This window comes from Coregonus lavaretus (genome assembly GCF_964263955.1).
Source record: "Coregonus lavaretus genome assembly, chromosome: 24".
Lineage (NCBI taxonomy): Eukaryota > Metazoa > Chordata > Actinopteri > Salmoniformes > Salmonidae > Coregonus > Coregonus lavaretus.
Genome location: NC_140011.1, coordinates 26151400 through 26175070, shown reverse-complemented (window position 1 = coordinate 26175070; position 23671 = coordinate 26151400). Strand labels below are relative to the sequence as shown.

General features: G+C 44.5%; 1 protein-coding gene across 5 annotated transcripts in view; it reads left to right on the top strand.

Moving 5' to 3' along the window:
- Positions 1–10867, top strand: part of LOC311100323 (endoglin-like) — a 47968-nt gene extending 37101 nt beyond the window's left edge. For 4 of the 5 annotated variants that reach the window (XM_084141200.1, XM_084141201.1, XM_084141203.1 and 1 more), the window contains 5 exons: positions 1153–1383; positions 1872–1938; positions 4735–4842; positions 4993–5040; positions 5335–10867. In XM_084141200.1, the coding sequence (XP_083997326.1) occupies positions 1153–1383; positions 1872–1938; positions 4735–4842; positions 4993–5040; positions 5335–5459 (579 nt within the window). In that variant the 3' untranslated portion in view covers positions 5460–10867. Of the gene's footprint in view, positions 1–1152; positions 1384–1871; positions 1939–4734; positions 4844–4986; positions 5041–5334 lie in introns of all 5 variants that reach the window. The other variant, XM_084141204.1, reaches the window with a different exon arrangement.
- Positions 10868–23671: the final 12804 nt, after the last annotated feature.

Here is a 23671-nt window from a genome sequence, read left to right as displayed (position 1 = left end):
TGGAGGGCTGTGCGGCCCCCCAAAGAAATGCCACCCCACACCATGACTGACCCACCGCCAAACCGGTCTTGCTGGAGGATGTTGCAGGCAGCAGAACGTTCTCCACGGCGTCTCCAGACTCTGTCACGTCTGTCACGTGCTCAGTGTGAACATAATAATAATAATAATAATAATAATATGCCATTTAGCAGACGCTTTTATCCAAAGCGACTTACAGTCATGCTTACTTACAGTGATGCTTTCATCTGTGAAGAGCACAGGGCGCCAGGGGCGAATTTGCCAATCTTGGTGTTCTCTGGCAAATGCCAAACGTCCTGCACGGTGTTGGGCTGTAAGCACAACCCCCACCTGTGGACGTCGGGCCCTCATACCACCCTCATGGAGTCTGTTTCTGACTGTTTGAGCAGACACATGCACATTTGTGGCCTGCTGGAGGTCATTTTGCAGGGCTCTGGCAGTGCTCCTCCTGCTCCTCCTTGCACAAAGGCGGAGGTAGCAGTCCTGCTGCTGGGTTGTTGCCCTCCTAAGGCCTCCTCCACGTCTCCTGATGTACTGGCCTGTCGCCTGGTAGCGCCTCCATGCTCTGGACACTACGCTGACAGACACAGCAAACCTTCTTGCCACAGCTCGCATTGATGTGCCATCCTGGATGAGCTGCACTACCTGAGCCACTTGTGTGGGTTGTAGACTCCGTCTCATGCTACCACTAGAGTGAAAGCACCGCCAGCATTCAAAAGAGACCAAAACATCATCCAGAAAGCATAGGAACTGAGAAGTGGTCTGTGGTCACCACCTGCAAAACCAGTCCTTTATTGGGGGTGTCTTGCTAATTGCCTATAATTTCCACCTGTTGTCTATTCCATTTGCACAACAGCATGTGAAATGTATTGTCAATCAGTGTTGCTTCCTAAGTGGACAGTTTGATTTCACAGAAGTGTGATTGACTTGGAGTTACATTGTGTTGTATAAGTGTATGATATAGAGGGACCATACAATGTAGTATGCAGTATGTACATGGGAGCAAATGCATCCCCCAACATCTCCCACCAGGCCTGCTCTAGGCTACAAAACAACACCCATACTGCAGTGTATGCAAACATTTCCAGCACTACAATCATTCCTATGCCCTCTCATCCCTCTCCTCTCCTACAGATCTCAGGGAGGATGCTGGGGGAGATTGTGCTGACCATCAAGGTGATCAACTGCTCGGTGCGCTCCAAGGGCTCATGCCCGGTGGTCAGGGACATGCCCTTCAGGCCAGAGGCGTGCTCCTCCACCATGTGCCCCAACAGTACCAGGGTTAGCTTCTCCCTAGAGCTGCTCCAAGACCTGGCGTCCACTAGCTGGGACCTGGAGTGCTCCGTCAAACTCTGCTTCAGTGAGGTATGTAGGTGTGTGTTGGGGGGAGGAGGTGTGTGTGTAGGTGTATGTGTGCATGTAGGTGTGTGCGTGTTGGGGGGTATTGCTTTTTTTTACTTCTGTGAGAAAATGTGTTGCCTTTTCTTCTTTTTGTATGCTTTCTTTCATTCTTGAGCATTTTTCATAGAGCTTTGAAAACATTTTTCTCTGACAATTTGATTTCAACATCATAACAGCAACTATGGTTCCAGAAAGTGTTCATTTAGAGCCAAACTGAATATGAAATATCATATACAGAGAAGATTCTTCAAGGGATAGTGTGTGCCAACTGTTGTTCACTAAACATTGTTCATTCTAAGCTGTAGCTTAGTCAACAAGCCAAATCTTCAGTGAACTTTCCCTTTCACCTTAAAGCATTTTTGATGTTTTGAGTTGACTTTAGTAGGTTTTAGTATCTTTGCCAACAAAGCACACTTAAGGATGTGTCTCACTCTCTTGGTATTCTCTTGTAGAAATGTGGAGATGGAGGAAGAGTGAAGAGGAACTTGGAGGTCACCCAGACATACATCCCACCACCAAGTGAGTTCAATTAACTCCAAATCCTTCCAGCTCTGTTGTAATAGTGTAGTTTGTCCTTCTGGCAACTCAACCCTTACTTTTTATCTTATCAGCTTTGGTATCAGGCAACATTTACAGTACACATGATAACCCCAATGTTGGCCCTTAAATGACAGAATTCATAAATTCAAATTTAGTGTATTTTTAAACATGACTGTTCTCTGTCGTTGATATGACCCCCAACTTCCCCTATGCTATGCTGTGCCATCGTCTTTCCTTTGGAAAACCACAAGATAGCCAAATGAAATCAGCACTAACACTGCTGTCAAATGCAACAATAGGAGAGCCACTGCATTGTCCTCCTCAACCCTCAGCAATTCCCCTCTCAGAACATTCCATCATCCATCTCATTCCAGCCACAGCAGCTGCTGGCAGTCTGTCCGTCTGTCTCGGTCGTCCCGTCTTCCATCGAGCCCACTTTGACATTGGGCCCGTTGTCATGGCGATGATGAATTCAGGATATACGGAAAGAGAGGGGTCGTAGAGGGGATGCGAGGTGGGGTGAGGCCTCCTCCTTAGGAAGGCCTGCAGCCTGACCTTGTGGCCACAATCAGCCAGTAATGACCCTCGGGGGGATCCATTGTGTCCGAGGTCTGGCCGCTCGGCTGTACGTCCCGAAAAATAACTGGAGCTATTGTCAGAAACCCCGAAAACAAAGAATGGAAGGTGTCACTCTTCAAAGGGGAGGACAATCTCTGGGCAGATGAGTCAGGAACAAACCTTACATTCCTCAACCGTCTGCAAGCCCAGAACGGAAGCCCATTATTTTGGGGTGAAAAAGAAAAGAGGACAAACCTCAGGTTCATGTTTTGGCTTGGCACATAGCTCCCCAGCTTTCGCCAAAAATTACTTTTTTCCTGCAATTTACTCACGCAGGAGAAGAAGAGGATACATGTTGGAGCATCAGCGGCTTGATGATGATGGGGTTGGAGGCGACACAGCCCTCGCTGCTCATTTTTGTTTTTGCATCCTGTTTTATTGGTCAGCCCATTCTGGTTCTTATGTAATGGAAAGGTGATGTGAGTGTGTGGAGGGACTCAGGGACTTGTGATGGAGAATGGCTGAATGGGAATCAGTGGCAAGGGAACAACGTTTCCTCCCATTAAACTGCATTAAACCTCATTGACCTAAGCGCTCCTTTTTATCCACGCCTGCCAAGTGACTACACAGTGCACACACCAAACAACTGGAGCCAGCCAACTCTCTGGGCTCTCAGTTCTGCTTCAGAATTCTGGCCAGAGTGTTGGAATTTGGCTTTTCTGACACTTGAGGCAGGCTGACTGCTGCTGTTGTTGCTGGGGGTCCCGCCTGCTTTCATTGGCCAGGATGTGGCTCCCCCTCGGTTGTCCTTCCTGTTTGGTAGCTGTCCCCCAGAGGGCTCTTTGGAGTAGTAGTGTCGTAGTACAGGCCTGCTGCTGTCCGTCCTCTCCACCTCCTCCCCACCTACAACAAGGCTTCTGCTTCCTGTCTCTGTTTGTTCAGCTTTGCTGTCCAACCCAAACACACAAATAACATGTCGGCCCATTCTGGAAAACAAATAAAAGAAAGACTGTAAAATAGGTTTCTGTTTAGACATGAATTGGGACAGGGCCTTTGAGTCTGTAATGTTAGTACAGTAGTAGATCATTAATTATCCTCCTATAAAGATAACTTTAATCACTTACAATCTAATTCTTTAGACTTTATTGAAGGATGTAGCCTCCACATTAGATTAATTCCAATGGCACACAAAGGTTTCAATATATTGTGACAGTAGAGCAGTGATGATTAAGGGATTTTAATAGGGTGAGGGGATGAATGATCTTTAATATTATTTAAAGAACATAGACTATTGCATGGACACCATAAATAACAAAATTAACCAGATGCACATGGCTTGCAGGATGGTGGCAAGAGGTGCAGCCAAACAAACAGAATGTCGTCCCTCACCTTCCTGCATCCTGTATTTCCTGTCCTTCAGGAAAAGAGAGAGCGGTCTGTAGCCTAGCGTAGCGCTGAGCCTAGCATGTAGCACAGTGGCACAGGATGCAGGAAGCTTAAGGTGGCAGGTGAGAGAAACTGCACAGGGTAAGACACAGGATGGCTTCTGCCCAGGGGACTGATGATTAGCTTCCTCCCAAATTCTCAGGATCCATGTTGGAAATTTTCACTAGTAAGGAAGCAGAAGCAGGGAAACGTGTGTGTGCCTTGGTGTGTGTGCATTTGTGCACATATGCTCACATGCTAGGATGCACACATGTTTGTGTGTGTGTGTTAGTGTCAGAGGCCTGTGTCAGTGCAGCACATGGCCAGGGCCTGCTTTCTGACAGTTGATTTTAGAGTTCTGTCGAGAGAGAGCAATTCTGCCTCAGCCATTGGCTCCAGAGTTGTTTTGTTTGCATCTATGTCTGTAATTGCTGGAACGGCTTGTGCGGGACCATGACACTCACAGGCTGCCCAGGGAGCACTGCCAGGGCCAAGCTTTGGGACTGCAAACTTAACTTCACATCGCATGATGAGAAAGCCAGAACTCACGAGTACACAACAGCGATAAGCATTTGCTTCCACAAACAGATTTGGCCTCAATTGTGCAATGTGCTTGAGACAAAAAAAAAAATGTATGAGCTTGTAATGTTAACTGGTTGTATGCCTATGAAGTGTGCTGAAAATGAGGAAATCATAGGAGGAATAATCTCTGTGATTCCGCTGACATCCAACGATACTACTAAATACCCCAATGTGAGACATGCATTAATGTGTTTATTCTGTGTGTTCTAGCTGTGTGTATTGACTTTGGTCTGTCAGCCGTGCTGGGCATCGCTTTCGGAGGCTTCCTGATCGGAGTTCTGCTTATTGGAGCTCTGTGGTTCATCAAGATCCGCACAGGTGAGTCGGAGTCCCACAATCTCTTTTGTGGTGTTATACTGACATACTACAAAAGTGTTTTTAGAGGTATTTTTCTCTTGATTTGAGTTCTCTCTTAATTTTACCTTGACTTCATTTTAAAACTGTTTTATTCTGTTTTATGGGATCTAGGATACCCCACCGGACTGGATGTAGGGTCGACTGCAGTAAACCTCTCAGGTAAGATGCTAGTCACTGTTTCTGGTTGATGCCAGTTACACTTAAACATAAAGAGCTATATTTTCCATGAAGAGGGAATGGTAATGTAGGCAACGCTTATAGATCAGGGAAACCCGTCCTTTTCTGATCTCTCTCATGATCTCTCTCCCTCAGTCATTCATGCAATCAATCAACCAACCAGTAAATTAGTCGTTATTAGAGGCAGAGGCAACTGGTTTGCACCCCAGAGGCAACTGTTTTGCAAGCAGAAATTTGGTTTGCCATAAATCTAAAATATGTTTCTTCTCTCCCCAGGATGTCCTTGCTCTCTGACCAGCAAACGGCAACCCGTCTCTACAAACCCCTCCCCCTCTGAGAACAGTAGTGCCAATGCCAGCATTGGCAGCACTCAGAGCACGCCAACCAGCAGCATGGCATGAGATCATCAGCACCACTGTCTCCCCTTTCTGTCACACGAGGGGCCTTGTGCTATTTGTTTGCTCTTTCACCATGCTTAAGAAAGCATAACCACCCTCTCTTTAGTCACACCACAAACACGCACCCTCTCTCACCCGTGACCCCACCTGAAAGTGGTGAGGTCAGGGGCGGGGAGGGGTGGGGGGAGCAGGTGGCAGCTGTAGTCTAGTCCAGGCTCCTACCATTCACCTCACCAGCCTCCCAGCAATAGTTCCAGACGGGAAGTCAGCGAGGGTGAAAAAAAAGGCCCCGGCTCCCAGCAACAGGAAAAACAAAGCATATCCCCCAAGAACTAACAGGAAATTCACTGCATTCTTCTCAATGAATTGTGCCTCTCTGATGGCGGCACAATAAGAGTCAGTCAGGGGGGAAAAGAGACAAAAGATTGACTTTTAAAAACATTATTAGAGAAACTGTTTTGTCTCTCGACATCCACAGTTGTTGTGATTGGAAATGTCAAGGCCCCTTTTTGTAGACAATTTAGAGATAGATTCTGGACTGACATCTGTTCTATCATGTTGACTGTAGTTTGAATTAAAATTGTGTTACTGTATATGGGTGGCTGGAAGACACCATGTCAGATTTGAAGATTTCAGACAGATCAACAAAGAGATCAACAAAGCTAAAATATCCAGTGTTATCCTCCAATGCCAAGGGGTATCTGTCTTTATATGAGTTAGGAAAGATTGGGAAAAGGCTACCTCTTAATTTATGTACAGCGCATTTGGAAAGTATTCAGACCTCTTCCCTTTTTCCACATTTTGTTTTACGTTACAGCCTTATTCTAAAATTGATTAAATAAAACAATTTCCTCATCAATGCAAAAAAACAGATTTTTAGAAATGTTGGCAAATGTATTAAAAATAAAAAACTGAAATAACTTATTTACATAAGTATTCAGACCCTTTGCTATGAGACTTGAAATTGAGCTCAGGTGCATCCTGTTTCCATTGATCATCCTTGAGATGTTTCTACAGCTTGAATGGAGTCCACCTGTGATAAATTAAATTGATTGGACATGATTTGGAAAGGCACACACCTGTCTATATAAGGTCCCACAGATGACAGTGCATGTCAGAGCAAAAACAAAGACATGAGGTCGAAGGAATTGTCCGTAGAGCTCCGAGACAGGATTGTGTCGAGGCACAGATCTGGGGAAGGGTACCAAAACATTTCGCCAGCATTGATGGTCCCCAGGAACACAGTGGCCTCCATCATTCTTAAATGGAAGAAGTTTGGAACCACTAAGACTCTTCCTAGAGCTGGCCACCCGGCCAAACTGAGCAATCGGGAGAGAAGGGCCTTGGTCAGGGAAGTGACCAAGAACCTGATGGTCACTCTGACGTGAGCTCTAGAATTCCTCTGTGGAGATGGGAGAACCTTCCAGAAGGACAACCATCTTTGCAGCACTCCACCAATCAGGCCTTTATGGTAGAATGGCCAGACGGAAGCCACTCCTCAGTAAAAGGCACATGACAGCCCGCTTGGAGTTTGCCAAAAGGCACCCAAAGACTCTCAGACCATGAGAAACGAGATTCTCTGGTCTGATGAAACCAAGATTTAATTATTTGGCCTGAATGCCAAGCGTCACGTCTGGAGGAAACCTGGCACCATCCCTATGGTGAATCATGGTGGTAGCAGCATCATGCTGTCTTTAAGCGGCAGGGACTGGGAGACTAGTCAGGATCAAGGCAAAGATGAACGGAGCAAACTACAGAGAGATCCTTGATGAAAACCTGCTCCAGAGTGCTCAGGGCCTCAGACTGGGGTGAAGGTGAGTGGCCCAGCCAGAGCCCAGACTTGAACCCGATCTAACATCTCTGGAGAGACCTGAAAATAGCTGTGCAGCAACGCTCCCCATCCAACCTGACAGAGCTTGAGAGGATCTGCAGAGAAGAATGGGAGAAACCCCCCAAATACAGGTGTGCCAAGCTTGTAGCGTCATACCCAAGAAGACTAGAGTCTGTAATTGCTGCCAAAGGTGTTTCAACAAAGTACTGAGTAAAGGGTCTGAATACTTATGTAAATGTGATATTTCCGTTTTTGGATTTTAGTAAATTAGCAAAAATGTCTAAAAACCTGTTTTTGCTTTGTCATTATGGGGTATTGCAGATTGATGAGGGGGAAAAAAATATTTAATCAATTTTAAAATAAGGCTGTAACCTAATAAAATGTGGAAAAAAGTAAAGGGGTCTGAATACTTTCCGAAGGCACTATAGATGTAAGATTGTTATGCATAAGCATGAGAATGGGTTCTTCTGGAGCTTATTTTTTTTGTATCTCTCTCTTTCATTTCGTTTCACTTGATTTACATCATATTGTTGTGCTCCGAGTCATCTGTTACATACAAGTAGAATTAATAACAAAATGTCCTTGCAAATCAATGTTACTTTGTTGCCTTTGCGAATGAATTGTTTTTATAGTCCTTTAAAAAATATATAATATTTATCTGAAATTGTATTATGTCTAGAGAGAGACACATTTTACTTTTCTAAATGCAAACCAAACTCAACACCAAAGCAAAAAATTAAAAAAGATTGAAAATGAAGATTGAACATCTAAATGATTGAACTCAGGAATAACTATATTTGGCATTATTGTAATTTAGGGTGAAATGATTTATGTCCAGTGCCAAGAAAAATGGAAATCAGATGTGATAGACGGTTGAACCGTAAGTGTAAACCCATTCTGTGTGTAAATGTACAAATGTAAATGTATTTTTATTGTATTGCCTATTTTTTACCTCTTTGAAAATGCTCTCACAATTCAAAGAAAAGCCTTGTGATTATGACCTGCTGGGTATAAAGACATTCCCTTCAAACATTCCATTCAGCTAGGTCTCTTAAAGAAACATTAATACCGTACCAAAAGTATACAGTTTGTATAAGAAATGTAATGTTTTTATTGTAATGATTGTACTAGTCATTGTTCATTACACATGCCAATGTACAGAGACAAAGAGTCAACTGTATATTTGTTGAGTAATTCATAATTAATGAGTAATTAATTTGTTTTGATACTGTCACCAAAAGCAGCAATCTTAAAACCAAGTGAGCTTCGTCAACCAAACACTGTTTTGAATGGACCAATGTTTTTTTTTCTCACCGTAATAATTTTGTAGCTAACTAATAATGCAGTGTGTGTGTGTTTCTATGTGTATGTGTGAGTGAGTGCATGCATGCAAGTGTGCATGCTCTAACTTATTCCGTTCAACTTTTCCTCTCACCCTAAGCCCCCCACGCCGTCCAATAACAAAATACATCTTCTCTGATTCGAGATACTGGCCGCGTCCGAATACCCATACTAGCGTACTACATACTTAAACTGGATACTTTGTACTCATTGTTGCATACTATTTAGCACGTACCGTTTAGTAAAAAGTTGACCGAATGCCGCAAAAAGTATGCCGCAACGCAGTAGCGGCTCCTGACTGGCTGAATAGGTGAGGCGGGGCCGAGTACGGGTGAATTTTTCCAAATCGCATTAACCAGCCTAATAATAGCTAATTTCCAATTCTATTAATTTCTCTGGATAGAATAGGAATGGAGTTATAGGCCTACTCAGGCTGGTTATAGGCAGACTATCACATTCTACCTATACCGGCATAGCCCATATAGCCCATCTATCCTATTTATAAAGGTATGAAGACAGAAACAGATCATTTGGTTCCATTTCAACATATCTATTGGTGAACCCAAAGTGCTGTAACATATATACATTAAATCAAATAGCCAAGTACACACCCCAAAAGTTTTCAAATGTACAAATCAAAAGGCTATTGCGCAGAAAGATGTGGACAGTCGGGTGCATCGCAAATTCAGAACCTCTGGACAACGACATAATAAACTAAAGCACTGATCATTGGGAGCAAGATCAGAATGACTGCTAAGACTTGATCCATGAATTAAATAATGAAATAGGTAGCCTACAAAACTAAAACAACCCATATGTTCAAATCAAAAGTCCTGATTAACATGACCTTAATAACACAGCCACATCCCAAGTCCCCGGTGCCGACATGTTCAGAAATCAAAATATGTTTTGTGTTTAGTTTAAAGGCCAAGAGAACAGAAATCCACTTTAAAAAATTATGTTTTCAAAGATGTAGCTGACGATGCAATACTTGTGATCATTTTAAGGAGAACAAAAACAACTTAGCCTACATTTATAGCCAAAGTCACCTAGTTTTGTTGTTTGGCTACTTGAAGAGAACTAGGGCCTATCACTTGCAGCCAACCTCTTCCAATGCATTGTGGAAAAGTGTGCATCGAATTCTACTAGATGAAGAGCCAAAATGAGTATAACATCCTGGTATTTAAAGTATACTAGATTTTCGAATAAAACATATAAATAAAACATTCTTTTTTTCGCATACTCAAACAGCCTACTATTTAGGACGCATGTATGGATATTCGGACACGGCCACTGGGTACACAATCACCCTCTGTTTGCCTTTTGGTGTGATGGGCTGATGGATTCCATTTGTAACACTGGACCAGGTTCCAGCAGCAGTCTAAATTGTGTTGGGGGTACAGAAGCTAACCTCATCCACCACCAATATTCAGCACCCAACCTGATGCACTGAAGCTATTGTGAGCCAAAACTTTTAACCCACAATAATCAGCGTATGAGGGGTGCACTGGCGTCCCACTGAGCTGAACCTCCACACAGGCAAGCAACAATGAATGAATGGAGTATTGCAGTATCAGACAGTCTATGAGAGCTAGGCTCTCTGAGAGTACTGACAGAACACAGGATAAATCAGATGGGCAGTCAGTTAATCCAGTCGTTAACCCAGCAGATTCCGGCCCAACCTCTGGCTCTGACAAGGGCTTCCTCTGCTCATAGATACATACGAGCCAAGCAATCCTCAACACATGGCACATTTCCCTTTCTCACAATGTTAGACACTCGCAAGGCGAGGCAAGGCGAGTATGTGCATGTATTACGAGAGAGTGTGTGTGCTTGTGTGTGTGTGTGTGTGTGTGTGTGTGTGTGTGTGTGTGTGTGTGTGTGTGTGTGAAAGTGAGTGTTTGTCTTTCGGGAGGTGTCTTTGTTTAAATCCAGAAAGGAGAGGGACTTAGGAAGTGGTTATGAGCTCTTTGTTATTGAGTGATACACTCAATGCAGCTCTTGAGTTGGGAGGCTCCCAAACGTACAAGGTCTAAGTGTGGAAGAAAAATATCATCCAATATTTCTTGCATCATATGCAATTGAGATCATTAAAAAAAGGGGATTACTTTTTTTGTTTTATCACATATTTTGTAACTAATATAATATATACAACCTGAATACATTGAAACTCATCTGGACAGACAGGAATAATAAAATGACCAAGTATCTTAACCCTTGAAATGTATTCACAGGAATACATTTTTCTTTTTTTTTCCTATAAGCGAAAGCAGCAACATAAAGTAATTTCCCTCATTTTGATCTGTACTGGGCTGCTGTGTTAGAAATAAGGCCTTAGATCAAAGGCTTGTATGCGCCTGGGTATAATGTGTCTATACAGGATGTCACCCTTCAGGACTGTTAACAACGTTGTTAGAGTCTGTCATCTTAACAAAATGGCTGCTCCAATTCTATACATAGACGAAAAATGCATTGTTGTCGTGGAACAGGGAATTCCATAACCCCGGCTAAAGTGCCTTTTATGGTGCACTGAACAAACTCAAATGATACCATATGTATTTGTATGTGGTCTTTTGAAAAGTATATATGTTTTATTTGTGTATCAACCGTCTTAATAAAATTAGTATACAAAACAAATTAGGTGTTTGTGATTCTTATTGTGAAATCTATTATGATTCCCTTGCTGACTTACTTGTACAGTGAGGGAAAAAAGTATTTGATCCCCTGCTGATTTTGTACATTAGCCCACTGACAAAGACATGATCAGTCTATAATTTTAATGGTAGGTTTATTTGAACAGTGCGAGACAGAATAACAACAAAAAAATCCAGAAGAACACATGTAAAAAATAATTTGCATTTTAATGAGGGAAATAAGTATTTTACCCCCTCTCAATCAGAAAGATTTCTGGCTCCCAGGTGTCTTTTATACAGGTAACGAGCTGAGATTAGGAGCACACTCTTAAAGGGAGTGCTCCTAATCTCAGCTTGTGTCACGCCCTGGCTCTGGGGACACTTGTATGTTGAGCCAGGGTGTGAGTTTCCTTTGGGTATTCTAGTTTTTGTATATCTATGTTGGCCAGGGTGGCTCCCAATCAGAGACGGCTGTAGCTCGTTGTCTCTGATTGGGAGTCATACTTAGGTAGCCGTTAGGCATTCATTGGGTGTGGTTTCTTGTTCCGTGTTGGTTTGTGTATGTAACCAGGGACGTCACGTTTTGTTGTTTTGATCGTGTATCACCTAAAATAAATATGTTCGCATTCAACGCATTCCGACGATCGTGACAGAAGAAACCACCAAGACTGGACCAAGCAGCGTGTCCAGGAGCCATCGCCAGGGAGATCTCTAGCAGATCTCCTTCGCCTCCTCGACTGGGTCAAGCCGGGTGAGGAAGAGAAGGGCCGGACTTGGAAGCAGAAGGGCGAAAGTCTGGCGAGGGACTTGGAGACCTGGTCCACGGGTAGGAGAGACGCCCAGAAATGTTTTAGGGGGGGGCTCACGCCGTGGACGACGGGGCAGCAGGGGCCGCGATGGAGCGGTTAGTAGAGGAGGCCGCCAGGTTACGGGGGCCACTGGTCACAAAAGGGGAGGAAAGTGTAGAGGCACGGCGAGAGGTACTGGGGTGTGTTACCAGTCCGTTCCTGATCCCCGCGTAGGGCCAGTGGTATGTGTCCCCAGTACGGTCCGGCCTGTTCCTGTCCCTCGCACCGAGCCTGTGGTGTGCGTCGCCAGCCCGGTTCGGCCTGTTCCTGCTCCCCGCACCAAGCCAATGGTACGCGTCGCCAGCCCGGCCCGGCCTGTTCCTGCTCCCCGCACCAAGCCAATGGTGCGTTTCGTCAGCCCGGCTCGGCCCGCTCCTGCTCCCCGCACCAAGTCAGTGGTGCGCTTCGTCAGCCCGGCTCGGCCCGTTCCTGCTCCCCGCACCAAGTCAGTGGTGCGCTTCGTCAGCCCGGCTCGGCCCGTTCCTGCTCCCCGCACCAAGTCAGTGGTGCGCTTCGTCAGCCCGGTCCGGCCCGCTCCTGCTCCCCACACCAAGTCAGTGGTGCGCTTCGTCAGCCCGGTCCGGCCCGCTCCTGCTCCCCGCACCAAGTCAGGGGTGCGTTTCGTCAGCCCGGCTCGGCCCGTTCCTGCTCCCCACACCAAGCCAGTGGTGTGCGTCGTCAGTCCGGCACAGCCCGTGCCTGTTCCACTGGTGCCTGGTTCAGCACCGGTCAGCTGCTTCACGCCGGACCTAGAGCAATCCGCTCCACCAGTGTGCAGTCCAGCTCCGGCCAGCGGGGCCAGACCGGACCAGGGGTACTTTGGGGGGTTGGAGAGGGAGTGGGGATCAGGCCCGGAGCCGGATCCGCCGCCAAGGTGGAGTGCCCACCCGGTCCCTCCCCTGTGGTGTTTGGTTGGCGCGGCCGGAGTCCGCGCCTTTAGGGGGGGGGGGTACTGTCACGCCCTGGCTCTGGGGACACTTGTATGTTGAGCCAGGGTGTGAGTTTCCTTTGGGTATTCTAGTTTTTGTATATCTATGTTGGCCAGGGTGGCTCCCAATCAGAGACGGCTGTAGCTCGTTGTCTCTGATTGGGAGTCATACTTAGGTAGCCGTTAGGCATTCATTGGGTGTGGTTTCTTGTTCCGTGTTGGTTTGTGTATGTAACCAGGGACGTCACGTTTTGTTGTTTTGATCGTGTATCACCTAAAATAAATATGTTCGCATTCAACGCTGCGCCTTGGTCCTCTGTTCCCGACGATCGTGACAGCTTGTTTCCTGTATAAAAGACACCTGTCCACAGAACCAATCAATCAATCAGATTCCAAACTCTCCACCATGGCCAAGACCAAATAGCTCTCCAAGGATGTCAGGGACAAGATTGTAGACCTACACAAGGCTGGAATGGGCTACAAGACCATCGCCAAGCAGCTTGGTGAGAAGGTGACAACAGTTGGTGCGATTATTCACAAATGGAAGAAACACAAAAGAACTGTCAATTTCCCTCGGCCTGGGGCTCCATGCAAGATCTCACCACGTGCAGTTGCAATGATCATGAGAACGGTGAGGAATCAGCCCAGAACTACACAGGAGGATCTTGTCAATGATCTCAAGGCAGCTGGGACCATAGTCACCAAGAAAACAATTGGTAACACACTACGCCGTGAAGGACTGAAATCCTGCAGCACCCGCAAGGTCCCCCTGCTCAAGAAAGCACATATACAGGCCCGTCTGAAGTTTGCCAATGAACATATGAATGATTCAGAGGAGAACTGGGTGAAAGTGTTGTGGTCAGATGAGACCAAAATCGAGCTCTTTGGCATCAACTCAACTCGCCGTGTTTGGAGGAGGAGGAATGCTGCCTATGACCCCAAGAACACCATCCCCACTGTCAAACATGGAGGTGGAAACATTATGCTTTGGGGGTGTTTTTCTGCTAAGGGGACAGGACAACTTCACCGCATCAAAGGGACGATGGACGGGGCCATTTACCGTCAAATCTTGGGTGAGAACCTCCTTCCCTCAACCAGGGCATTGAAAATGGGTCGTGGATGGGTATTCCAGCATGACAATGACCCAAAACACACAGCCAAGGCAACAAAGGAGTGGCTCAAGAAGAAGCACATTAAGGTCCTGGAGTGGCCTAGCCAGTCTCCAGACCTTAATCCCATAGAAAATCTGTGGAGGGAGCTGAAGGTTCGAGTTGCCAAACGTCAGCCTCGAAACCTTAATGACTTGGAGAAGATCTGCAAAGAGGAGTGGGACAAAATCCCTCCTGAGATGTGTGCAAACCTGATGGCCAACAACAAGAAACATCTGACCTCTGTGATTGCCAACAAGGGTTTTGCCACCAAGTACTAAGTCATGTTTTGCAGAGGGGTCAAATACTTATTTCCCTCATTAAAATGCAAATCAATTTATAACATTTTTGACATGCGTTTTTCTGGATTTTGTTGTTGTTATTCTGTCTCTCACTGTTCAAATAAACCTATTATTAAAATTATAGACTGATCATGTCTTTGTCAGTGTGCAAACGTACAAAATCAGCAGGGGATCAAATACTTTTTTCCCTCACTGTAAGAGCAGGGTTGAGGTCATAAGAAAGTTAACACTGCAGAACACAGCTGCTGTGAAACGAAACATAATTTATATAAGCCATTTATTAATATGGTTTTGAACACTAATTTGTTTACAAACATGATAGCTGTACTTTTAGTTTATGGTTGAAATAGCTTGTTGGCAGTTAGCCAATCAGCGTTTCTCAACGAGAAATGTGAAATTAACTGGTATTTATGACTTCACAACTGGTAATTACCACATTCCCACTTGGTTATGAACACAGCATAAGACACACAGAATCAGAGAGCAATTATAATATAGCAAGCTGGGCCGAGCACTTTCACAGGCATGGCAGGGAGCACCACATGTGAAGCCAGCAGCAATGTGCTTTTAGTCTTCAATGAATCACTTCTGATCATGAGAAGAAAGGAACAATGTGTTTTTGAATTAGAGCAGTTGGAAATAGTGTATTCTTAAGTAGAACACATTGATTTATTTGTCGATTAGGAGTGGCCTTCAAGGATTTGTCCTAGGTCCGTAAATTGCAAAGTTGACTTTTCCGCCTTTGTGTGGTTGAAGGTCAGCATTACATGGGATATAACACAAACACGCACACACATACTTTTTACTGTATGTCAATGTTTACATTCATATAGTGGACTAAACTCCACTCCAAATTGACTGAAGTTTGTGATGAACTTCACCAAAAGAGTGGAGCAGAGACCAGGCTTTGTGGAATCTAGATCCGACTACATCCATTCGTCTATGGTCAATACTTTTAAAAAATGTAATCATGAAACGCCTACCTTGTACCTATGTTTGTCCTCTTTAGTTGCGTGCCTTTCTTTGTTTGCTGAAATCCATACCTTTTCAGTACATGTTAATCAAACACAACCACAAAAAATATATATATGTATATTTTGATGATTTCTCTCTCTAGTTGTTATTTCTCAGTATCTCTGGACAGAAAATGCGGCAAGTCAATAAAGTTATGTGACAAATATAGTGTTTACTGGTGTCACAAGTGTAGAGAGGAGTAGGCAGGAGGCAGTCACAGGTCTAGAACTACTGAATTTATTAAAGCACCATAGCTTAAAGCAGGACGAAACCCACAGTACAAAATATAAAGTAATCAGGAAATAGTAGGAGAGATTCCTCTCAGGAAAACAAGCAACATACAATGACCGACAAAGACAAATGACAGAGGGAGTATATACAGTGGGGAGAACAAGTATTTGATACACTGACGATTTTGCAGGTTTTCCTACTCGCAAAGCATGTAGAGGTCTGTACATTTTATCATAGGTACACTTCAACTGTGAAATCCAGAAAATCACATTGTATGATTTTTAAGTAATTAATTTGCATTTTATTGCATGACATAAGTATTTGATCAGCCACCAATTGTGCAAGTTCTCCCACTTAAAAAGATGAGAGAGGCCTGTAATTTTCATCATAGGTACACGTCAACTATGACAGACACATGGAGAATTTTTTTCTCCAGAAAATCACATTGTAGGATTTTTAATGAATTTATTTGCAAATTATGGTGGAAAATAAGTATTTGGTCACCTACAAACAAGCAAGATTTCTGGCTCTCACAGACCTGTAACTACTTCTTTAAGAGGCTCGTCTGTCCTCCACTCGTTACCTGTATTAATGGCACCTGTTTGAACTTGTTATCAGTATAAAAGACACCTGTCCACAACCTCAAACAGTCACACTCCAAACTCCACTATGGCCAAGACCAAAGAGCTGTCAAAGGACACCAGAAACAAAATTGTAGACCTGCACCAGGCTGGGAAGACTGAATCTGCAATAGGTAAGCAGCTTGGTTTGAAGAAATCAACTGTGGGAGCAATTATTAGGAAATGGAAGACATACAAGACCACTGATAATCTCCCTCGATCTGGGGCTCCACGCAAGATCTCACCCCGTGGGGTCAAAATGATCACAAGAACGGTGAGCAAAAATCCCAGAACCACACGGGGGGACCTGCAGAGAGCTTGGACCAAAGTAACAAAGCCTACCATCAGTAACACACTACGCCGCCAGGGACTCAAATCCTGCAGTGGCAGACGTGTCCCCCTGCTTAAGCCAGTACATGTCCAGGCCCGTCTGAAGTTTGCTAGAGTGCATTTGGATTATCCAGAAGAGGATTGGGAGAATGTCATATGGTCAGATGAAACCAAAATAGAACTTTTTGGTAAAAACTCAACTCGTCATGTTTGGAGGACAAAGAATGCTGAGTTGCATCCAAAGAACGCCATACCTACTGTGAAGCATGGGGGTGGAAACATCATGCTTTGGGGCTGTTTTTCTGCAAAGGGACCAGGACGACGGATCTGTGTAAAGTAAAGAATGAATGGGGCCATGTATCGTGAGATTTTGAGTGAAGACCTCCTTCCATCAGCAAGGGCATTGAAGATTAAACGTGGCTGGGTCTTTCAGCATGACAATGATCCCAAACACACCGCCCGGGCAACGAAGGAGTGGCTTCGTAAGAAGCATTTCAAGGTCCTGGAGTGGCCTAGCCAGTCTCCAGATCTCAACCCCATAGAAAATCTTTGGAGGGAGTTTAAAGTCTGTGTTGCCCAGCGACAGCCCCAAAACATCACTGCTCTAGAGGAGATCTGCATGGAGGAATGGGCCACACACCAGCAACAGTGTGTGAAAACCTTGTGAAGACTTACAGAAAACGTTTGACCTGTGTCATTGCCAACAAAGGGTATATAACAAAATATTGAGAAACTTTTGTTATTGACCAAATACTTATTTTCCACCATAATTTGCAAATAAATTCATAAAAAATCCTACAATGTGATTTTCTGGATTTTTTTTCCTCATTTTGTCTGTCATAGTTGACGTGTACCTATGATGAAAATTACAGGCCTCTCTCATATTTTTAAGTGGGAGAACTTGCATAATTGGTGGCTGACTAAAAACTTTTTTTCCCCACTGTATATACAGTGAGTGGGGATTGGAACCAGGTGTGTGTAATAATGACGAGACAAGTCCGGAGTTGATGAGTGAAGGGTGTTTGCCAGCAGCAAGTTCGGCAGCAGGCCAGCAACGCCGAACGCCTGAGCTGGACAGGAGGGGGAGCCAAAACGAAGGCTGGTGTGACAACTGATACCTGTAATGATCTGCGAAATTTGACAGGGCGACACACCATCTGTAGATTGTGTGATTTGACTGGACAATGAGTATTTGGAGACCTAGACCTACTTCATCAGAGATTCAATTGACACATGCGCATTCGCGCTAAGTTGCCATCTTTAGAAACAGAAACAAGCAAAAAGTTGGTGGTTGTATATTGAAAAAGTATGGATTTCAGCAAACAAAGAAAGGCACGCAACTACAGAGGACAGACATAGAAGGTAGGCATTTCATGATTCAAATTGTTTATTGACCTTGGGCGAATCGATGTAATCGGAGCTAGAGTTCACAAAGCCTGGTCTCTGCTCCACTCTGTTGGTGAAGTTCATCATACATTTCCGTCACCATGGAGTGGAGTTTAGTCCGCTAACATTCATACTGCTTGTTTGATGATGTCAATGGATGTATAAAGCAGATGAGACATTAACACTTAGATGTCTCTGACTCAAGCTTACAAATAATCTGTTGAAAGTTGTCTGTGAATGTTGACATAGTTAATGACCGAAACATCTGCATTAAAGTATTTTGGCTTGATTGGTTTCAATTCATTTGCAGCAGAAAATGTAAGTTGGATAGTAGCAAGCTTTTTCACATTTGCTTGTTAGTGCAGCAGGTTTTAGCTATCTATTGATTAGATACTGAATGCGAAATTTGACTCTAGTTGGCAGCTATTTTGCTACATTGTTAAAGCTGCAATATGTAATTCACATATAAATGTGAGTTATAGATCTGTCATTCTCATTGAAAGCAAGTCTAAGAATTGATAGATATGTTCTATGTGCGCTATTTCTATGCTTCCAGTTCTTAAGGATCGTTTTTGCGTCTTTTACTTTCGGTTTTGTACACCAGCTTCAACAATCTGAAAATACTATATTTTTGATTCTGGAAAATATATTTCACAGCGGTTTAGATGGTACAATAATTCTCTACACTATAATTACTTGTTTTATCACGTAAACTGAAATTAGGCTAACTATTTGAATTTTAGCAACCAGGAAATTACGGAGCGATTTCTGTATAGTGCTTTAAGGTAGCAAGTTTTCACATTTGCTTGTTTTGCACTGGATTTTAGCTAGCTATCTATTGATTAGACACTAAATGCAAAATTTGTCGCTAGTTGCCAGCTATCTCGCTACATTAGCCAGGAAGCTAGCTAATAGCTGCAATATTCTAGTTTACAATGTTAAGATAGCAAACTAGCAACAGTACTTAGTTACCAAAAGCAGGCATCCTACTTGGAATTCCACATTTCATAGATAGGATAAAACTATCTGGCTGCTAAGTTAGCTAAGCTAGCTCAACTTTCTTCTGCCCTGGGGGAAACTATACAACCTTGCTGCTTTGAGGGCACATATTAACATTTCTCTAGCTAATATGACATGTCTAACATTAAGTTAGCAACATGGCAGTGTGAAACACGTGTGCTACCTGGATCTGAAGCAGCGTGGAACACAGTCTAACCTGAGGCCTCTACACCATTCATCAGATATTTCACAATGTGGTTATGTGGAATTGTATTATGTACAAACTGTGACTTAATCATTCACTGTTGCATTAATGCAAGCTAAATTACCAATGGCAGTGATTGGCCACATGTTAGCCCTCTCTAGATTCTAATTTTAGCTACTACTACAACAAGCATGTGGCATTATACAACTATTAATTGGTTTCAGATTGTCTCATAATCCTTTCTATTATAGCTGTCCAGACAGGTCTTTTGATGCTGTTTGACATCAGACCCTCCACCACTATGGCCATCCCTGAATCAAGCGAGGACTCCAGCCCTGAACCCATTGAGACTGAAGATCGATCCTGGAACCCTGAGGAGGATGAGTCATCAGAGGATTCATCCAACTCAAAGAAAAGGTAAGATATAACAAATACAGTATGAATAATGATTGAATACACACACACTAATTGTGACCCGTTTCAGGAAGCTAGGCATATGTCGCACGTCACTACTTCACAGGAGGGGCATTTGAACATATATATATTTTTTAAATCAAAATGTGTTTTGGCCAGAAATGCCTTTGCACAAAATCAAATTGAGGTGGGTAGTGTGTAGCTCTAATAGTGTTAAATGAGTTCTTACACATTTGATAATTTGTCGTTTGATATCATGTTGCCATTCAAGACTTTGGGGAAATCGGGGAATGCTCCACAGGAATATGCCAGCCTGCAACTGCTATCCAGGGCCATCCACTTTTCCGGCTGCATGCCTACACAGACAATCAGGATGTTCAAGTTGTTCGACCTTCAGTGCATCAGCACCGGGACTTACTTCAGACATCAGAGGTGGCAGGTAGCTTAGTGGTTAAGAGCGTTGTGCCAGTAACCGAAAGGTCGCTGGTTCTAATCCCCGAGCCGACTAGGTGAAAAATCTGTCTGTGCCCTTAAGCAAGGCACTTAACCCTAATTGCTCCTGTGAGTCGCTCTGGATTAGAGCGTCTGCTAAATGACTAAAATGTAAATGTAAACTATCCCCACCGTTGTACAGGCCTGGAAGACTGAGCAGGAGAACATCATTGGGGAGCTCAGAGAAATGGATGGGGGGCTAATCCTGTCTGGGAATTGCAGGTCTGACTCGGACATGGTTAATGATTGAGGGGGTGTGCAATATGCATTGAATAGGCTTCATGGGGTGGGGGTGTACAAGTCATGTAGATTTTTTAAGGCAGTGCATGTTCTGTACGTAATGCAGGTAATTGCATCAAATTTGGAATTAACAAGGTTGTCGACGTTCAACTGGTGCAGGTCAGTCTTACAAACGAAGTCATTCATATTCAAAGCATTTCCTCTGTCTGGTGTAACATCAATGTTTTCATGAAACCATTGCGTAATGTACTTTACAGAGTTCTGAAGTACCATGCAGCACCTGGTGTGAGATTGAGGGCCTCAGGAGGAGCATCAGGCTCCTTAGGGAGGACCATGGCCTGTCAGTTAAACTGACAGGTAGACAAGGATGGTGTGGTAGAAAGGACAAAGAATAGTGCCTACAAGAGTAGTTGTTTGAAATTTAAATGAACTAGAGCATAATTCTCTACACTTATTTCTTCTTAAATGTAGTCAGGACAAAAAGATTAGTTGTGTGATGCAAAAGTAATTCCTGTCATATCCCTCCCCGTCACGCCCTGAGCTAGAGAACTCTTGTTGGTTGGGTCAGGGTGTGAGTTTCAGTTGAGATCTGTGTATTGTATTTCTATGTTTAGATCTAGTTTTGTATTTCTATGTTTGGCCGGGTGTGATTCCCAATCAGAGGCAGCTGTCGCTCGTTGTCTCTGATTGGGGATCATACTTAGGTAGCCTGGTTGCCTACCTTAGTTGTGGGATCTTGTTTGTGTTCCTGTTAGGCTTGTTGTGTCTATAGCCCATAGGACTTCACGTTTTCGTTGTTTTGTTATTTTGTCAAGTGTTTATTCGTCTTAATAAACATGTACGCATACCATGCTGCACCTTGGTCTGACCCGTCTCTCAACGATCGTGACAGAAGATCCCACCAAACAAGGACCAAGCAGCGTGCCCAGGAGGAGCAAACACCCTGGACACAGGTGGGGAAGATGTGGTCTTGGGAGGAGATTTTTTGCTGGAAAAGGACCCTGGGTGAAGGTAAAAGCCCAGGTAGGAGAGGATCAACGGCAACATCAACGGTGCCGGCCGAAGAGGAAGCCCGAGAGGCAGCCCCAATAAAAAAATGTGGGGGGGCTAAAGGGGTGGTCGGGGATCGAGAGAGAAGAGCCTTGACCATTGCACCCGTGGGGGTTCCAGGTGGAGTCCCTACAACCATGGGAGCAGGAATGGGAGCAGTTTTACTCAGAGGAGTCTGAGGAAGACGACGACGATGAATTTCTGTTCCCTCACTCGTGGGGGCTCCCGGAGGAGTCCTCACTGGAGGGGGATTGGCGGTGGAGAGAGAAGGACTGGAACAGTCGTACATCTCCAACGTCAGTTCCCAGCCCGGTAAGCCCCGTGCCTGCCTCTCGCACCAAGCCAGTGGTGTGTGTCGCCAACCCGGTACAGCCCGTGCCTGCTCCCCGCACCAAGCCAATGGTGCGTGTCGCCAGCCCGGTTCGCCCCGTACCTACTCCCCGCACCAAGCCAATGGTGCGTGTCGCCAGCCCGGTACGCCCCGTACCAAGCCAATGGTGCGTGTCGCCAGCCCGGTACGCCCCGTACCTGCTCCCTGCACCAAACCAGTGGTGCGTGTCGCCAGCCCGGTACGCCCCGTACCTGCTCCCTGTACTGTCATGCCCTGAGCTAGAGAACTCTTGTCGGTTGGGTCAGGGTGTGAGTTTCAGTTGAGATCTGTGTATTGTATTTCTATGTTTGGCCGGGTGTGATTCCCAATCAGAGGCAGCTGTTGCTTGTTGTCTCTGATTGGGGATCATACTTAGGTAGCCTGGTTGCCTACCTTAGTTGTGGGATCTTGTTTGTGTTCCTGTTAGGCTTGTTGTGTGTATAGCTCATAGGACTTCACGTTTTCGTTATTTTGTCAAGTGTTTATTCGTCTGAATAAACATGTACGCATACCACGCTGCACCTTGGTCTGACCCGTCTCTCAACGATCGTGACACTCCCAGCACTTTTCAAAATGTAAAATAGATTTGTGGTAGACATGTTGAATTTACTTACTGTGGCTATCAGTGCCTAATACTGTAATTTCCCCCCTTCTACATGTAGCCAGGTGGGTGGGAGAGATGTTGTGTCCCCATGGAACAACACATTTCCATGATTGTTGGTACTGACAAAGGTATGTTAAATGCATGATTTAGTGTCAGAGAGTGCTTAGTGTCCAAGTATTGTTTTGCCTCCAAAACAGGCCTGGGGAAGAAACTTAATGCCTTGTCAAGGGAGAAGGGGTGCGAGGACTTGAGGCTCTGGAAGCCATCCATAGTGAATCATCTGTACTGGACGGTGGCTTCAACTCCAAGCGGAAATCCGGATATGATGGAGGCCAAGTGGAGAAGGCTTGTGAACCACGTGCCGGACATCCACGACCACAACACCCCTGCGTTCCGCAGTTGTTTGCATCTGCCACTGGAGGGAGAAGAACACGACAAGGAGTGGCTGGAGCCAGGTATGTATTTTTGATTTACAGCTATAATGTATGTAGTACATCTAGTGCACATTGATAAGATGTAATACTGATTTTAAAATAATTTACTGCAGGATCCACAGCAGCGGTCAAGCTGGAGAGTCTGGTACTGTAACTCAGACTCTGTTCCTGAAGGATGTCTTTCAGTTGTCTCCACAGCATCAAGCCTACTCCCTTGAGGCATATCACTTGTTGATTCTCCACTTTGCACCAAAGCACACAGGGTTCTCCTACCTGTCTTGGAAAAAGGCCCTCCACCAACCCCGAGTAGGCATCAATCTCCCTGCAGCAGATGCCCTCTATTGCAATGTCCACACTTGCACCTGAAAAATCAAACAACAAACCAACTTTTGGCAACAATCATTCTGCTGATAAAAAATGTGCACGTCATTTTGTGATTCTAGCTACATGCAAAGACATGCATATGATCGTAGCTTTAGTGTGGAAACTGGCAGCATCACTAGCCAAAGTGAACACAAGTGCAGGTTTGGTTCTGGCTAGTGCACATCTAATTACCACCTCAATTCAGTCTTATGTAGCAAAATTTGAAATGGTGTTTTTTACATTGGATAAAAGTAGAGACTCAGAGATAGAAAATGGTATATCATACACTGCAGTTGAGTAGAAATGGGAAAGTAATTCTGCTTTGAAAGTTGATAAACTTGTAACCCCACTTTTGAGAAAATGTGAGTCTATTTGTCACATGCACAAGATACAGAAGGTGTAAATGGTACAGTGAAGTGGTTACTTGCATAG